The sequence below is a fragment of the Danio rerio genome, chromosome 6 (genome assembly GCF_052040795.2).
Source record: "Danio rerio strain M-AB ecotype USA chromosome 6, GRCz13ab, whole genome shotgun sequence".
NCBI lineage: Eukaryota > Metazoa > Chordata > Actinopteri > Cypriniformes > Danionidae > Danio > Danio rerio.
In genome coordinates, this window is record NC_141026.1 from 60,832,035 (window position 1) to 60,845,757 (window position 13,723).

The 13,723-nt window shown below is 33.7% G+C and overlaps 2 protein-coding genes across 3 annotated transcripts in view; one reads left to right on the forward strand and one right to left on the reverse strand.

Annotated features, from left to right (window-relative positions):
* Positions 1 to 13,723, reverse strand: part of LOC147843705 (uncharacterized) — a 999,056-nt gene that overhangs the window by 878,196 nt on the left and 107,137 nt on the right. The window lies entirely within an intron of this gene.
* dctn2 (dynactin 2 (p50)) overlaps positions 1 to 13,723 on the forward strand; it is a 32,731-nt gene that overhangs the window by 6,586 nt on the left and 12,422 nt on the right. For both annotated transcript variants that reach the window (XM_087255295.1, NM_201166.1), the window contains 3 exon segments: positions 11,675 to 11,771; positions 13,102 to 13,163; positions 13,252 to 13,350. In XM_087255295.1, the coding sequence (XP_087111421.1) occupies positions 11,675 to 11,771; positions 13,102 to 13,163; positions 13,252 to 13,350 (258 nt within the window).

Genomic DNA, 13,723 nt, shown 5'->3' on the forward strand with positions numbered 1-13,723 from the left:
AAAAACATTCATACACAATTTGAGTTTGTTTTTCAGTTTGTCAAACAATGTTTCTCATCAGACTTAAAATAATTAAACTAAGCTTTCAGTCCAGGATGCCTTATAGAATAGAAATAGTCAAATTTTTCACTTCTCTAGAGTCAAATAGTGGAGTTTAACTATTTTTTGAACCAATTTAACCGATCTTGGTCTAGCACTTTTATCTTAGCTTAGCATAGATCATTGAATCGAATTAGACCATTAGCATCTCACTCAAAAAATTGCCAGAGTTTTGAATATGTTTCTACTTAAGCTTAACTCTTCTGTAGTTACATCCTGTACTAAAACTGATAGAAAATTAAACATTATTTTCTAGAAAGCTCCTGGTCTAGCACTTTTAACTTAGCATAGTTCATTGAATCGTATTAGACCATTAGCATGTCGCTCAAAAATGACCAAAGAGTTTTGATCATTTCTCTATTTAAAGGTTGACTCTTTCTTCTGTAGTTACATCGTGTACTAAGACCGACGGGAAATGAAAAGGCTGATAAAACTCCTGGTCTAGCACTTGCAGCTTAGCATAGTTATTTGAATTAGATTAGACCGTTAGCATCTTCCTTAAAAGTTACCAAAAAGTTTTGATAATTCCTCTATTTAAAGCTAGACTTTTCTGTAGGTACTAATGTGTACTAATATTAATAGAAAATGAAAAGTTTTCTAGACCGATAAAGCCCCTGGTCTAACACTTATAGCTTATCTTAGCATAGATCATTGATTCTGATTACATCATTAGAATCCTGTTTAAAAATTACTGAACTGTTTTATAATTTTTTCTATTTAAAGCTTGACTCTTCCATGGTTGCATCTTGTACTAAAACAGACGGAAAATTAAAAGGTATTTTCTAGCCTGATAAAGCTCCTTGTCTAGTACTTTCAGCTTAGCTTAGCATAAATCATTGAATTGGATTAGACCATTAGCATCTCACTCAAAAATGATGGAAAAACTATGTAAATTTCTCTATTTAAAGCTAGACTTTTCTGTAGGTACATGTGTACTAATATCAGTAATAAATGAAAAGTTGTTATTTTCTCGACCGTTAAAGGCCCTGGTCTAGCACTTTTAGCTTAGCTTAGCATAGTTCATTGAATCAGATTAGATCGTTAGCATCTCCCTAAAAAATGACCAAAATTTTGATCATTTCTCTATTTAAAGCTTGACTGTTCTACATCCTCTACTAAGACTAAGACGGAAAATAAAAGTAATTTTCAAGACTGATAAAGCTCCAGGGGCCTCATGTATCAACGCTGCGTACGCACAAAAACTTTGCGTACGCCAGGTTTCACGCTCAGAATCGCTCACGTTTGGATTTACTAACAATGAACTGAACGTGGGAATGTGCGCAGCTTCACGGCAGCTTTCTGGCTGGCATACGCACATTTTTTGTGCGTGTCTGTTTTATTTCCATTGGCGACTCCTAGAGGCAGTTGTGTTAAATTCCTCTCTACAAAGTGTCTGAGCCTTGCAATGGCAGCTGTATGAGACGGGTTCAGCAGGTATATAAGGTTTCCATACCGTACAGTTGACCAGCTAAACATTAAAGCGCAATTTGCAGCAGTCGCCTGTTTCCCCAATGTAATCTGAGCGATCTACTGCACGCACATTGCTATAAAGACACTATCTGAAGATGAATTTGCATGCGTGAATCAGAAACATTTCCATTCAATAAATGTGCAAATAAAATATGATGCACAAACTTATTGATGATTCCTACTTGTCTTTCTCGTGATAAATAGTGGGCAAAATCTGATATGTAGCGGGGAAAAAAAGAAGAAAGAGTTCATCAGACGCTGGATTCGAGCCGAGTTCATGCTCGAACGTGTCAATACATGATCACATGCGTCTTTCGAGGTGCGCTACTGAGACTGCAAAGGGTATTGCAACATTTTACAGATATAAACCACACTATTTCTTTTTTTTAATTCACTCAGTGCGATGTTCAGACCCAACTGTGTTAACCGCATCAGCTAAACTCTCCCACTAATTATTTTCTTTTGTTGTTAATTCCTGAGGACAAACTTGCAAATAACACCGATTTTCTTCGGTCTACCTCCGAAAGCAGCACCTCCAATTCACATTCTGTTCAAAGTTTCTCTTCTTGTTTGCTTTTGCTGTTGCTTTTTCGTTGGGTTTTTTCATTAGCATAGTCATTAGCATATTCATACGGGGGAGGAGGCAGGGAGGGGTTTTGTGCTCGTGCATGTTGCGCTCAATTTCACCTTCATTCAGATGTACAAAAGAATATGCGTGAGATTCGGTGTACGCAGTGTTTCATACATCTGAATTTTTTTCTGCGTACGCACATTTACAGCTTTGTGCGTACGCAATGTTTTAGTAAGATTTCCACGCAAGTCTTCGTACATGAGGCCCCTGGTCTAGCACTTTTAGCTTAGCATAGATCATTGAATTGGATTAGACCATTAGCATCTCGCTCAAAATGACCAAAGAACTTTGATCATTTCTCTCTTTACAGCTAGACTTTTCTGTAGGTACTAATGTGTACTAATATCAATAAAAAATGAAAAGTTGTTATTTTCTAGACTGATAAAGCCCCTAGTCTAGCACTTGTAGCTTAGCTTAGAATAGATCATTGAATCAGATTAGAACGTTAGCATCCCGCTTAAAAATTACTGAAGTGTTTTAGAAATGTTTCTATTTACAGCTTGACTTTTCCATAGTTGTATCCTGTATTAAGACTGACTAAAACTAAAAAGTTGTTATTTTCTAGAGTGATAAAGCTAGAACTATACTCTCATTAGGGTTGTAACAGAACCTGAATTTTTTACGGTATGATAATTGTCTAAAACAATACCACGGTTTGACGGTTTCGCGGTATACGGTATGTTACAAATGTTACAAAATAATAGAACAGTGAAGCAAATTTGACTTTTTCCAAATAATATATTTTTAGTTACTATAAACACCACCACTTACAATGAACAAATAAAAACATAAGAAAATAATAAATAATGTGTCAAAGTCCAAATAAAGTCCAAATAAACATGGTGCAAATCCTCAGTAAAAAATAGATATAAATATTTACTATTCTATAAATAGTTACATAACGAAACTAGATTCAATATGGAACATCCTTAGGTTTTATGTGCCAGCATGGATATGGTTGTCTGTGGATATGGATTTGGATATGGTTGTCTGCAATGCAGACAAACAGCTGCATCTTCATTTGCGTCTTTTGAAAACAGCAAGAGCAGCAGTTCATCTTTGTTGTGTCACTGTTTTGTCATGTTTCTGTGCTGCTGTGCATGCAAAAGTACTTAGTATGAGAATTATTTCATGCAAAACTTTTTTTTTTTGCGTTTTATTTAGCCGCGCATAAATGTATGCCTATCTCTCATTCCGTGTTGTTCAAAAAGCTCGTTGTTGGTCCACAAACAAAAGCGAAACCTATGCTTATTGGTTGTGATATAGCGAGTTTGAACCAATCTCGGCATGGAGGAGGGACAATGCATCAATGTATCATGTCTGATTTGTCCGGAGACACAGTGACGAGCGTTTCTTTGTCAAATCAGCGTTGTCAAATTTTGATGACGTAACCGCACTGATTCCGGAGCCTCTGAAAGTCCGTGAATGTTATGTGATACAGCACTGGAAAGCTGGGATTCCCTTCTTTATGCCAATCTTTGAATTGTATGAATCGGATCAGCAAATCAAAAGTTATTAAACATTTAAGAGCAATACTTATTTTTAGCCGCGGGCGGCTGTCTCGGTCTTTAAGGGTTAAAACCGTTGATATGCAATTGTTCATGGTATGATAATCGTGCACGTTCAAATCGTGGTAGACCGTCATACTGGTATATTGTTACAACCCTAACTCTCATTCTGGTCGGGCTGCACAATATATAATTTCAGCATCGGCATTGGGCAATATGACAAATATTATATCATGATCAGGGCTTAATTTGTGCCTCTGAAATCTGAGGACCTCATTTTACGGATTTCCCTCCTCCTTGTCCTCCTCCCCCATCCGCTGTTCACATTCACTTTCTTCCATGACTCCCCAACCCTTTTCCCTTTCTCATCCGTGACACCCCTCTGCCATCCAATGCCCCGTCTACATCCTCGGGTAACATGCTGGATCCATTACTCCGATCTCAAAATTCACAAATTAAGCACTGATCACGATATATGTGTCATTTGATATTTGGATAACAATGTATCGAGATTTAGTACCATCTGTAAATTACATCAATTGATTTTATTTTAAAAATATATGGTCAAATGTATTTATATTTATTACTTAATACACATACAATTATTTTTATTTTCCCTTTAACATCTTGTTGTCTGTATTATTCTCTGCAGTTCTGTATTATCTGCAAATAAGTAAATCAATAAACTACAAATCATGAAAAGAATATAAAAATAAATAAAACAAATTTAAAAAATAGCAAGACTAAATTTAAAATAATAAGTTATTTGACAGAAATTATTGCTACACTTTATGACATTTTAAAACATTTTATGACTTTAAAAACATTATTTTCTTAGCTTAGAAAGGAGTAAAATTAAGTAGGACACATTCATATGTGCAGAAAATAAAGCTGTGTTACAGTTTTGTCACCCAGAGCCTGCATTTTGACCTAAATATTTTTATATTATACTAACACTGAACTTATATTAGAAGAGAACTCGCAGTATACTTATTAAATCTTCCAGTTATGAACAAATAATCTCAATATTTCATCACTACTGCAGACAAGTCTCCTTAAACACTTGACAGGAACATTAAAATGTCTGAAAAATGCAGAAGAAAAATGAGCATGTTTATTTGTGTTTTGTAATGCCAAAACAAAGAAGATAATGATTCAAGTTTTAAATGGTGTAGTGTATGTTAGTGTTTTTCTTTTAAATTTCAGATAAATGCTGATCATTAGATCTGTATATTAATCAAAAATTCCTGAAAATAATATCAACTGTTGATAAATAATGATAATAATAATAACGCATTCACATTTATTCATTTGGCAGATGTTTTTATTCAAAGTGACTTACAAGTGCAGATAAAAGAAGCACTTCAAATAAACAGTAATAATAATAATAATAATAGATAATGGACATTTATTGAACAGCAAATCAGCATATTAAAATGCATTCTGAAGGATTGTGTGACTGGAGTAATGATGCTCAGAAGTCAGCTTTGATAAAATAACCTAATATTCAAGATCTATTCTAATAGAAAGAGTTTTTTAAAAATGTTTTAAATTTGACATTAAAACACACATTTTAGAGGCTGACTAAAATAAGCATGGAAAAGTATTTTTTTTTTTTTGCTGACAAAGAAATAAAATTAAACAATAGGAAAAAAATCAGGGAAAAAAATCTGTATTACACTTAAAAATTTTCAATACGCCATTTTCAATGTTTGTTTTTTGTTTTTTTCTTGACCCATTTTGTCTTTGACCTATATTTTTCTATACTATCCTAACACTGGAACTTATATTATAAGAGAACTTGCAATGATCTCAACATTTAATCACTACTGCAGACTAGTCTCCTTAAACACTTGACATGAGCATTGCTGTGTAAAGTGCATGAGCGTGTTGATTTGTAATACCAAAACAAAGAAGATAATGATTCAAGCATTTGAATGGTGTAGTGTATGTTAAAATGTTTTTTAAATGCTGATCTTTGGATCTTTATATTCATCAAAAAATCCTGAATATATAAATCTCAGCTGTTAATAAATATTGATAATAATAATAATGCATTAAAATGTATTCATGTAGCAGACACCTTTATACAAAATGACTTACATGTGCAGATAAAAGAAGCACTTCAAGTAAACAGTAATAATAATAAATAAACATTTATTGAACAGCAAATCAGCATATTATATTGCTCTCTGAAGTGATGATGCTCAAAATTCATCTTTAAAATCAATAAAATATTTTAATATTAAATATAAATTCTAATAGAGAGTTTTTTTAAATGGCATCTTTGTAAATTGTTTTAAATTTGACATTGAAACTATTGTCACACTTGATGACATTTTTGAGGCTGAATAAAATAAATTGGGAATTTATTTATCTTTTGCTGAGTAAGATATGGTAAAATTAAACAAAATACATTCAAATGTTCAGAAAAAAAGCTGTATTACACTTAAATTATATTTTCAATACTCCATTTTGTCTTTGACCTATATTTTTCTATATTACACTGGAACTTCTATTAGAAGAGAACTCGCAGTATCCTTATTGAATTCACTGAGCATGCACAGTTATGAACAAATAATCTCAATATTTCATCACTACTGCAGACTAGTCTCCTTAAACACTTGACTGCAACATTGCAGTGTAAAATGCAGAAGGAAAAATTATCTGTGTGATTTGTAATGGTCCGGCATCATCTCCGGGTGTCCGTCATTGTAAGATGAATAAATCTGTACGCACAGACGTCCAGTAAGTGGCAAACTGTGCTGTAAACGATGGCGGAAAAGCCCTTCAGACTGACAGTCCCAGCCAATTAAAACAGAAAAGTGTCCAAATGCTGTGTGAGTTCACTGTTCGCCTGCATTCATCACACTCTCAGGCTGGGAATCTGAAGTGTGTGTTCGGTTTTCTCCATAATGGTTGACCATGCAGTGCAGCCGACTGAAGTTTCAGCTTCACAGTGTACTTTCATTTCATAATAGACATTATCTGTGTTTAACACACTAAACAAACATTAATCCTGAGAAATGGTTGATTGCTCTTAATTGCATTCGAAATAAATGCTTTATTTATTATGTCAATATTTGAAGAGTTTGGTTGCAAAACGTGATAAACACCATTTTTTGACATTTGGATTTTATTATTGGAAATTACTGTTCAGATTTACCTTAATCTATGTGTGAATTGCTGCCATTAATAACATGTAAAAATGTACATTTTAGGCTGAGAACAAAATGTATTTTTTCACAAAACGCGATATCCCCCAGTTTCTTAACATCCCCTGGGAAGAGAGTCGCCGCCGGAGAAGTGCTTCGAGTTTGCTCATTGATTTAGCAATAGAAGATGAAGCCTTCAACTTCACAAAAATGTATAAAAGCGCCACAAAAGTGCACCAGAATAAGATACTTCTGCGTCAACAGTACACAAATGCAGCAGGGAACGAGTCTCCGCTGATGTCAAGAGGAAAACCTAGGAGCGCCTTTTTTCCTACTCCCCATCACAAGATGCCTGTCTGCAAGGCGACATTTCTAAGTGTCCTTTGTAAGTTTAAAATAATTTCTTACATGTAGCTGAGTAGATTCTGAAGATTTATTTATGCGGTTGCACCTATTATTTATAGCCTAAAACCTCACGTTAATTCTTGATGTTGTTGATTTATTATAAGGGAACATAAAGGGCACAGGTTGTTATGGAGAAAAATAAACGGTTTTGCTTTTTCAACAACAACCAAAAAATAAGCTATTATTATTATTACAGTGAAATAATTCATTAAATATGACGGGGCAAGGCCAGCTTGTGTCGCGGATGCCACGGCTCCGCCTGCTCTGATCATACAGGTTTGGTTTTCAGCAGCGTGTAAAGGAGCCGCCCTCCATTCTTTCTGTATCAAGCTACAAGTCGTTTATCTAACTAACTTAATCTTACTTTTCAAACAAAACATTGATTCACTCGCTTCTCTTAATGGAATTACTGTAGTAGAATATAGCCTGAGGATATAAAGCGTTTTGCAAAAAAAAAAAAAAAGAGTTCTGTTCTGTTATTTTGTGTACATTCAGGCCAAATCTAACTCAGAATCTTCTTATTATTGATCAATCTTTGTATATAATATTTCATATATTTATGATGTATTGTTTTTTTAACCAATTTAATATGTTTGACAATGTTAAGATTAATATGTTGCGTTTTGGCTTGGTTTTTGACTTATTTATAAACTATTTATGGACATAAAATTAAATTAAAAATATCCTTGATTTTGAAAATATTGTGTTCCTGGCCTTCACTGAGCTCAAGTGATAGTTTAATGTACAAAAATTGTGAATGAACTTGACTGTTGATATCTTAAATAATAATGTCAAATAACCAAAAATGTTTAAAATGGATATATCTCGTTTTGCAACGAAACTCTTCATTTTTAAAACAGGAAAAGCCTGAATTTATTTAATTACACAGGTACGCAATAGTACCAATTTAAAATGTTTTTACTATTTTTAATTTGGGGTTTGGTCAGTAGTCGATGACGTCGTCCATCACGATGGTCGATAGACATCACGATGCTGAGCCAGCATCACGATCCTCTAGCCCCTTTGCTGCAGCAACCCACTTGTGTAAAATACACACTCAGACCCTGTTTACACTAATACATCTTAGTGTTAAAATGGCATTTTAGAACGAAAACAATCCACGTCCACACTGTGTTTTCCCTAGCATTTCTGAAAAGCCCTCTGTCAACACTATACCACTGAAGACGCACATCACGTGACCACACACACACTCTGTCATGCTCTGCAGCGTATGTGCGCATCTGAGCTCTAGCTGTCTCAGGGGGTGCTTTGAGCGCAAAATCCCAGAGAGCAGTGCACGTCAGACAGTTCATCAAGGATCTACTACTGGATCTCGTCTAACTAAAGCTGTTAAACGTGATATTTAATTAATCTTGTGTCTATCTGTAGACTCTTCGGTCTTTTGAATCTATCAGGTAACGTGTCGCAGCATCACTAAACTGCTTCAGTCTTTCGCTTTCATGCTTGTACTTTAGTCATTTTGGCGATTTGGTTAGTTCCTGTTGGTTGTGCACCTCATTTAACAACCAAGTTTGTCGACACCATTATACCGACACAGATCAGTCTGCCTATTCATGCCAGAGTCCTGTGAAAAAAGTGATTGACAGGTGGTCATTTGTGTGTAGCTTGTGTTTATTTATTTATGATTTGTTTATGGATAAAACGAAGACCATGCGGGTCAGGTAGATGGATAAGTAGGCTACAAGTAGTTAATTCATTCATTACTTACATAAATAATTAATTTGCCGCCTATGATGACGATGCCATCATCCATCGCAGTCGTATGATACAAACTGCTCGACACCGCCCAGCCCTATTCTTAATATGTTTTTTTATTTGAATGTATTGTATAATGTCATTTAGTCCTGTTATTTTAAAGCTGAATTTTGAGCGTCATTACTCCAGTCACATGATCCATCAGAAGGCATTCTAATAGGCTGATTTGCTGCACAAATTTACTCTATTAACTATTAGAATTACCATATTTTATCCATAACTGACAGAAGAAAAAAATGTGTAGTTAATAGTTACACTGAAAAAAACAACATGCAATTAAAAAGCCATCAGCCTTTCGATTTTTCTTTTTTTTTTCTTTTTTTTTGTGACCCCTGGGGTGATTACTTTATATTAAAGACACAACACTTTGAGTTTATGGCACCAGGTTAAACTTTCTGAAACCTTTACAGCACTCGTATACAATAAAAATAAAAACATGCCACTACTTAATATGGAGGATGGGGGTGGCGGGTCATGAGCATTGTAATTTTGGGGGTCATAGGCTGAAACGTTTGGGAACCCCTGTTTTAGATGATGCTTGCTTATTAACTCTATCGAATCTCTTCTTTTTGAAATAATCAAATAAATGTAATAAAATCAGAGACGCTCATCCATGAAGCCATGATTCGGTAACACTTTAGTTCAGGTCACAATTCACAATATTAACAGACCATTAACTAACACTACTAGTTTACTAAACGTCTAATCAGCTGCTTGTTAATAGTTAGTACAGTAGAAGTTGTGTTTAGGTTTTTGGAAGGATTATTGATGCAGAATTAGACCATACTTTACAAGTGCTAATGAACAGTTCATATCATTATTATAGGCAGGTTATAAGCGAGTAATTAATATTGTGAATTATGACCTAAACTACACTGTACAAAATATCCATTAATTAACAGGTTCCGGATTTTGTGGTTCACCTGGTGTTTTCTGTTTATTCTTGTTTATCTTTGCGCTGTCAAATTTTGTGGTTGAAAATTCATCACTGCAGTTTAACAATTATTGGTGTTTTAATACACAAGATAATTTAACATGATAGTTTAAATATCTAGATGGACAAGATTTTTATGATCTAGAAATATCTAGATGTATACAAGACAAGCTAGTTTATGATCTAGAAATATATAGATGTATACAAGATAGTTCATGATCTAGAAATATCTAGATGTATACAAGACAAGCTAGTTTATGATCTAGAAATATATAGATGTATACAAGATAGTTCATGATCTAGAAATATCTAGATGTATACAAGACAAGCTAGTTTATGATCTAGAAATATCTAGATGTATACAAGATAGTTCATGATCTAGAAATATCTAGATGTATACAAGCTAGTTCATGATCTAGAAATATCTAGATGTATACAAGATAGTTCATGATCTGGAAATATCTAGATGTATACAAGATAGTTCATGATCTAGAAATATCTAGATGTATACAAGATAGTTCATGATCTAGAAATATCTAGATGTATACAAAACAAGCTAGTTTATGATCTAGAAATATCTAGATGTATACAAGATAGTTCATGATCTAGAAATATCTAGATGTATACAAGCTAGTTCATGATCTAGAAATATCTAGATGTATACAAGATAGTTCATGATCTGGAAATATCTAGATGTATACAAGATAGTTCATGATCTAGAAATATCTAGATGTATACAAGATAGTTCATGATCTAGAAATATCTAGATGTATACAAAACAAGCTAGTTTATGATCTAGAAATATCTAGATGTATACAAGATAGTTCATGATCTAGAAATATCTAGATGTATACAAGATAGTTCATGATCTAGAAATATCTAGATGTTAGCAAGACAAGATAGTTTATGATCTGGAAATATCTAGATGTATACAAGATAGTTCATGATCTGGAAATATCTAGATGTATACAAGGTAGTTCATGATCTAGAAATATCTAGATGTTAACAAGACAAGATAGTTAATGATCTAGAAATATCTAGATGTTAGCAAGATAGTTTATGATCTAGAAATATCTAGATGTATACAAGATAGTTCATGATCTAGAAATATCTAGATGTATACAAGACAAGCTAGTTCATGATCTAGAAATATCTAGATGTATACAAGACAAGCTAGTTTATGATCTAGAAATATCTAGATGTATACAAGATAGTTCATGATCTGGAAATATCTAGATGTATACAAGACAAGCTAGTTTATGATCTAGAAATATCTAGATGTATACAAGACAAGATAGTTCATGATCTAGAAATATCAGATGGTTGTGGTTTTGCAATAAGCTTAAATTTTTATCATTTACATTTTTAATTTTATGTTTTATCTTTTCATAAACATGAATCACCTAATATGGGTAACTGTTAATTTACACATATTTTGTACAGTGTGAAGTGTTCCCTTTGTTTCTGTTGGAGTGAATTAAATCATGATTATACATGTGATCACAGCACGCACGTATAAATCAGCCATAGCCCCATATCTGGGAGGGGCTTAACAATCAGCCAATCAGCAGCCTCTCTATATGCGTGTCCTTTTAATCAGCGCCGCGTGTAAACTCTGCATGCGTGTGGTGTGTGTGTGTGTGGGTGTGTGCATGCGTGTGTTTATTCTGTGATTGGTTTATAACTCGTCCTGCAGGAGGAGCTGTGCAGTGACAGTGTGGAGCGCATCGTCGTCAATCCCAACGCCGCATATGACAAGTTTAAAGACAAACACGTCAGCGCTAAAGGTTTGGGTGAGTGGGCATATGTCTACAAGCACTTCTGTTATAAAGCAGATATTTATGCTTTTATTCTCATTTCAGCATTCTGGGGAATGTACAGTTGAAGTCAGAATTATTAGTGAAGAAGATTTTAATCTTTCTGTATGAAGTATTTTCTAAGTGTAAAGCAGTTAATTTTCTCTTCTCAAAATGTATGCAGCAAACATGCCAGCCTGTGTTAAAAATACAGTGATATGTCTGTGTAAGATGAGATGCCTGCACAGGAGCAACGCTAGGAGAAGGCTGAGTGACTGATTGTGTAGAATAACTGAATATGTAAAGCACTGATTATATATGATAAATACTTGTATGAAGCTATATGTGTCAGAAGTTAGAATGAGTAACATATTATCAAGTCATTATCCTATCATAACAATGTATGTAAACGCTTAGTTCCTTTGCATAAGTTGCATCTATACTTTGCTGACATAGACCTGTAACATCTCTGTTGACATGAGCTAGTGGGCTGAGAGCCAAGAATAGCAGGACCACCTAGAGTAAAAATCTATCCTAAAATGGTTAAAAGTTAGAGACACCTTTAGTGTGGAGAACACAGATACTTTAGGAGGAGCAGGAGAGACTTTAGGAGGAGCAGGAGGAGAATGCTATGAGGTCTGCTCTGCTCTTTCTCGGCTTTATTATGGAGAATGAAGTCTATTTTCTGATATTCAAAACCTCCAGTCTGATAATTTCTAATTGATAAGAAGGCGAATTACGACATTAGCACCCTCTATATTTTTCCCCAATCTCTGTTTAACGGAGAGCAGATTTCTTCAGCACATTTCTAATCATAACAGTTTTAATAACAGTAAATAATATTAGACTAGATATTCTTCAAGACACTAGTATTCAGCTTAAAGTGGCATTTAAAGGCTTCACTAGGTTAAAGTTAGGCAAGTCATTGTATAACAGTGGTTTGTTTTGTAGACAATCCAAAACTAATATTGCTAAAGGGGGCTATTAATATTGATCTTAAAATGGGCTTAAAAAATTTAAAAACTGCTTTTATTCTAGCCGAAATAAAACAAATAAGACTTTCTCCAGAAGAAAAAATATTATCAGACATACTGTGAAAATTTCCTGAATCTGATAAACAGCATTTGGGAAATAATTAAAAAACAAACTCACAGGAGGGTGAATAATTCTGACATCAGCTGCATGTATGTATGAAACAACACAAATAATAATAATGAAATGTTTATCAAATATTAAAAGAATTAAGAAAAATGAAACCAAATTTTATGATAAACTATAATAGCATCTCAGTGATACTTATACCGATACTGTGTGTGCTTTTGTGCAGATTTCTCAGACCGCATCAGTAAGAATCGGCGAGTGGGCTATGAGTCTGGAGACTATGAGCTGGTGAGTGAATCTCGTTTGTCATCATGATTGGTTTAGTTTGCTGTAGTCTCTCAGCGTTTGTCCTGATTTATCTGCTCTGGTCCTGCAGTTAGCTGAAGGCTGCGGCGTAAAGGAAACTCCTCAGCAGAAATATCAGCGGCTGGTTAATGAGATCCACGAGCTCTGCCAGGATGTGGAGAAAATTCAGGTCAGAACTCAAACATTTATTTCCTGTCTTCCTCCCACATTTACATTCAGTACACTAACATTCAGTGTTTGAGAAAAAAAAAACATTGATTTATTGAGGACTCATTAAAGGGGTAGATATCTTTCAGAATAAAACGTTTGACATTTTATTATTAATTGTCCACTTATTTTAATATTCTATTTATATTCATGATTAATTTAATATTATTGTATTATAAAAAAAATGACATTTATTATCATATATTTATTTAATATTAATATTCATTTGATATGTTATTTTATTGATATTTATTATTATTTTAATATTAATGAATTATAAAAATTGACATATATTATTAAATGACCATTTAATATTAATAAACATTTATTTTAAT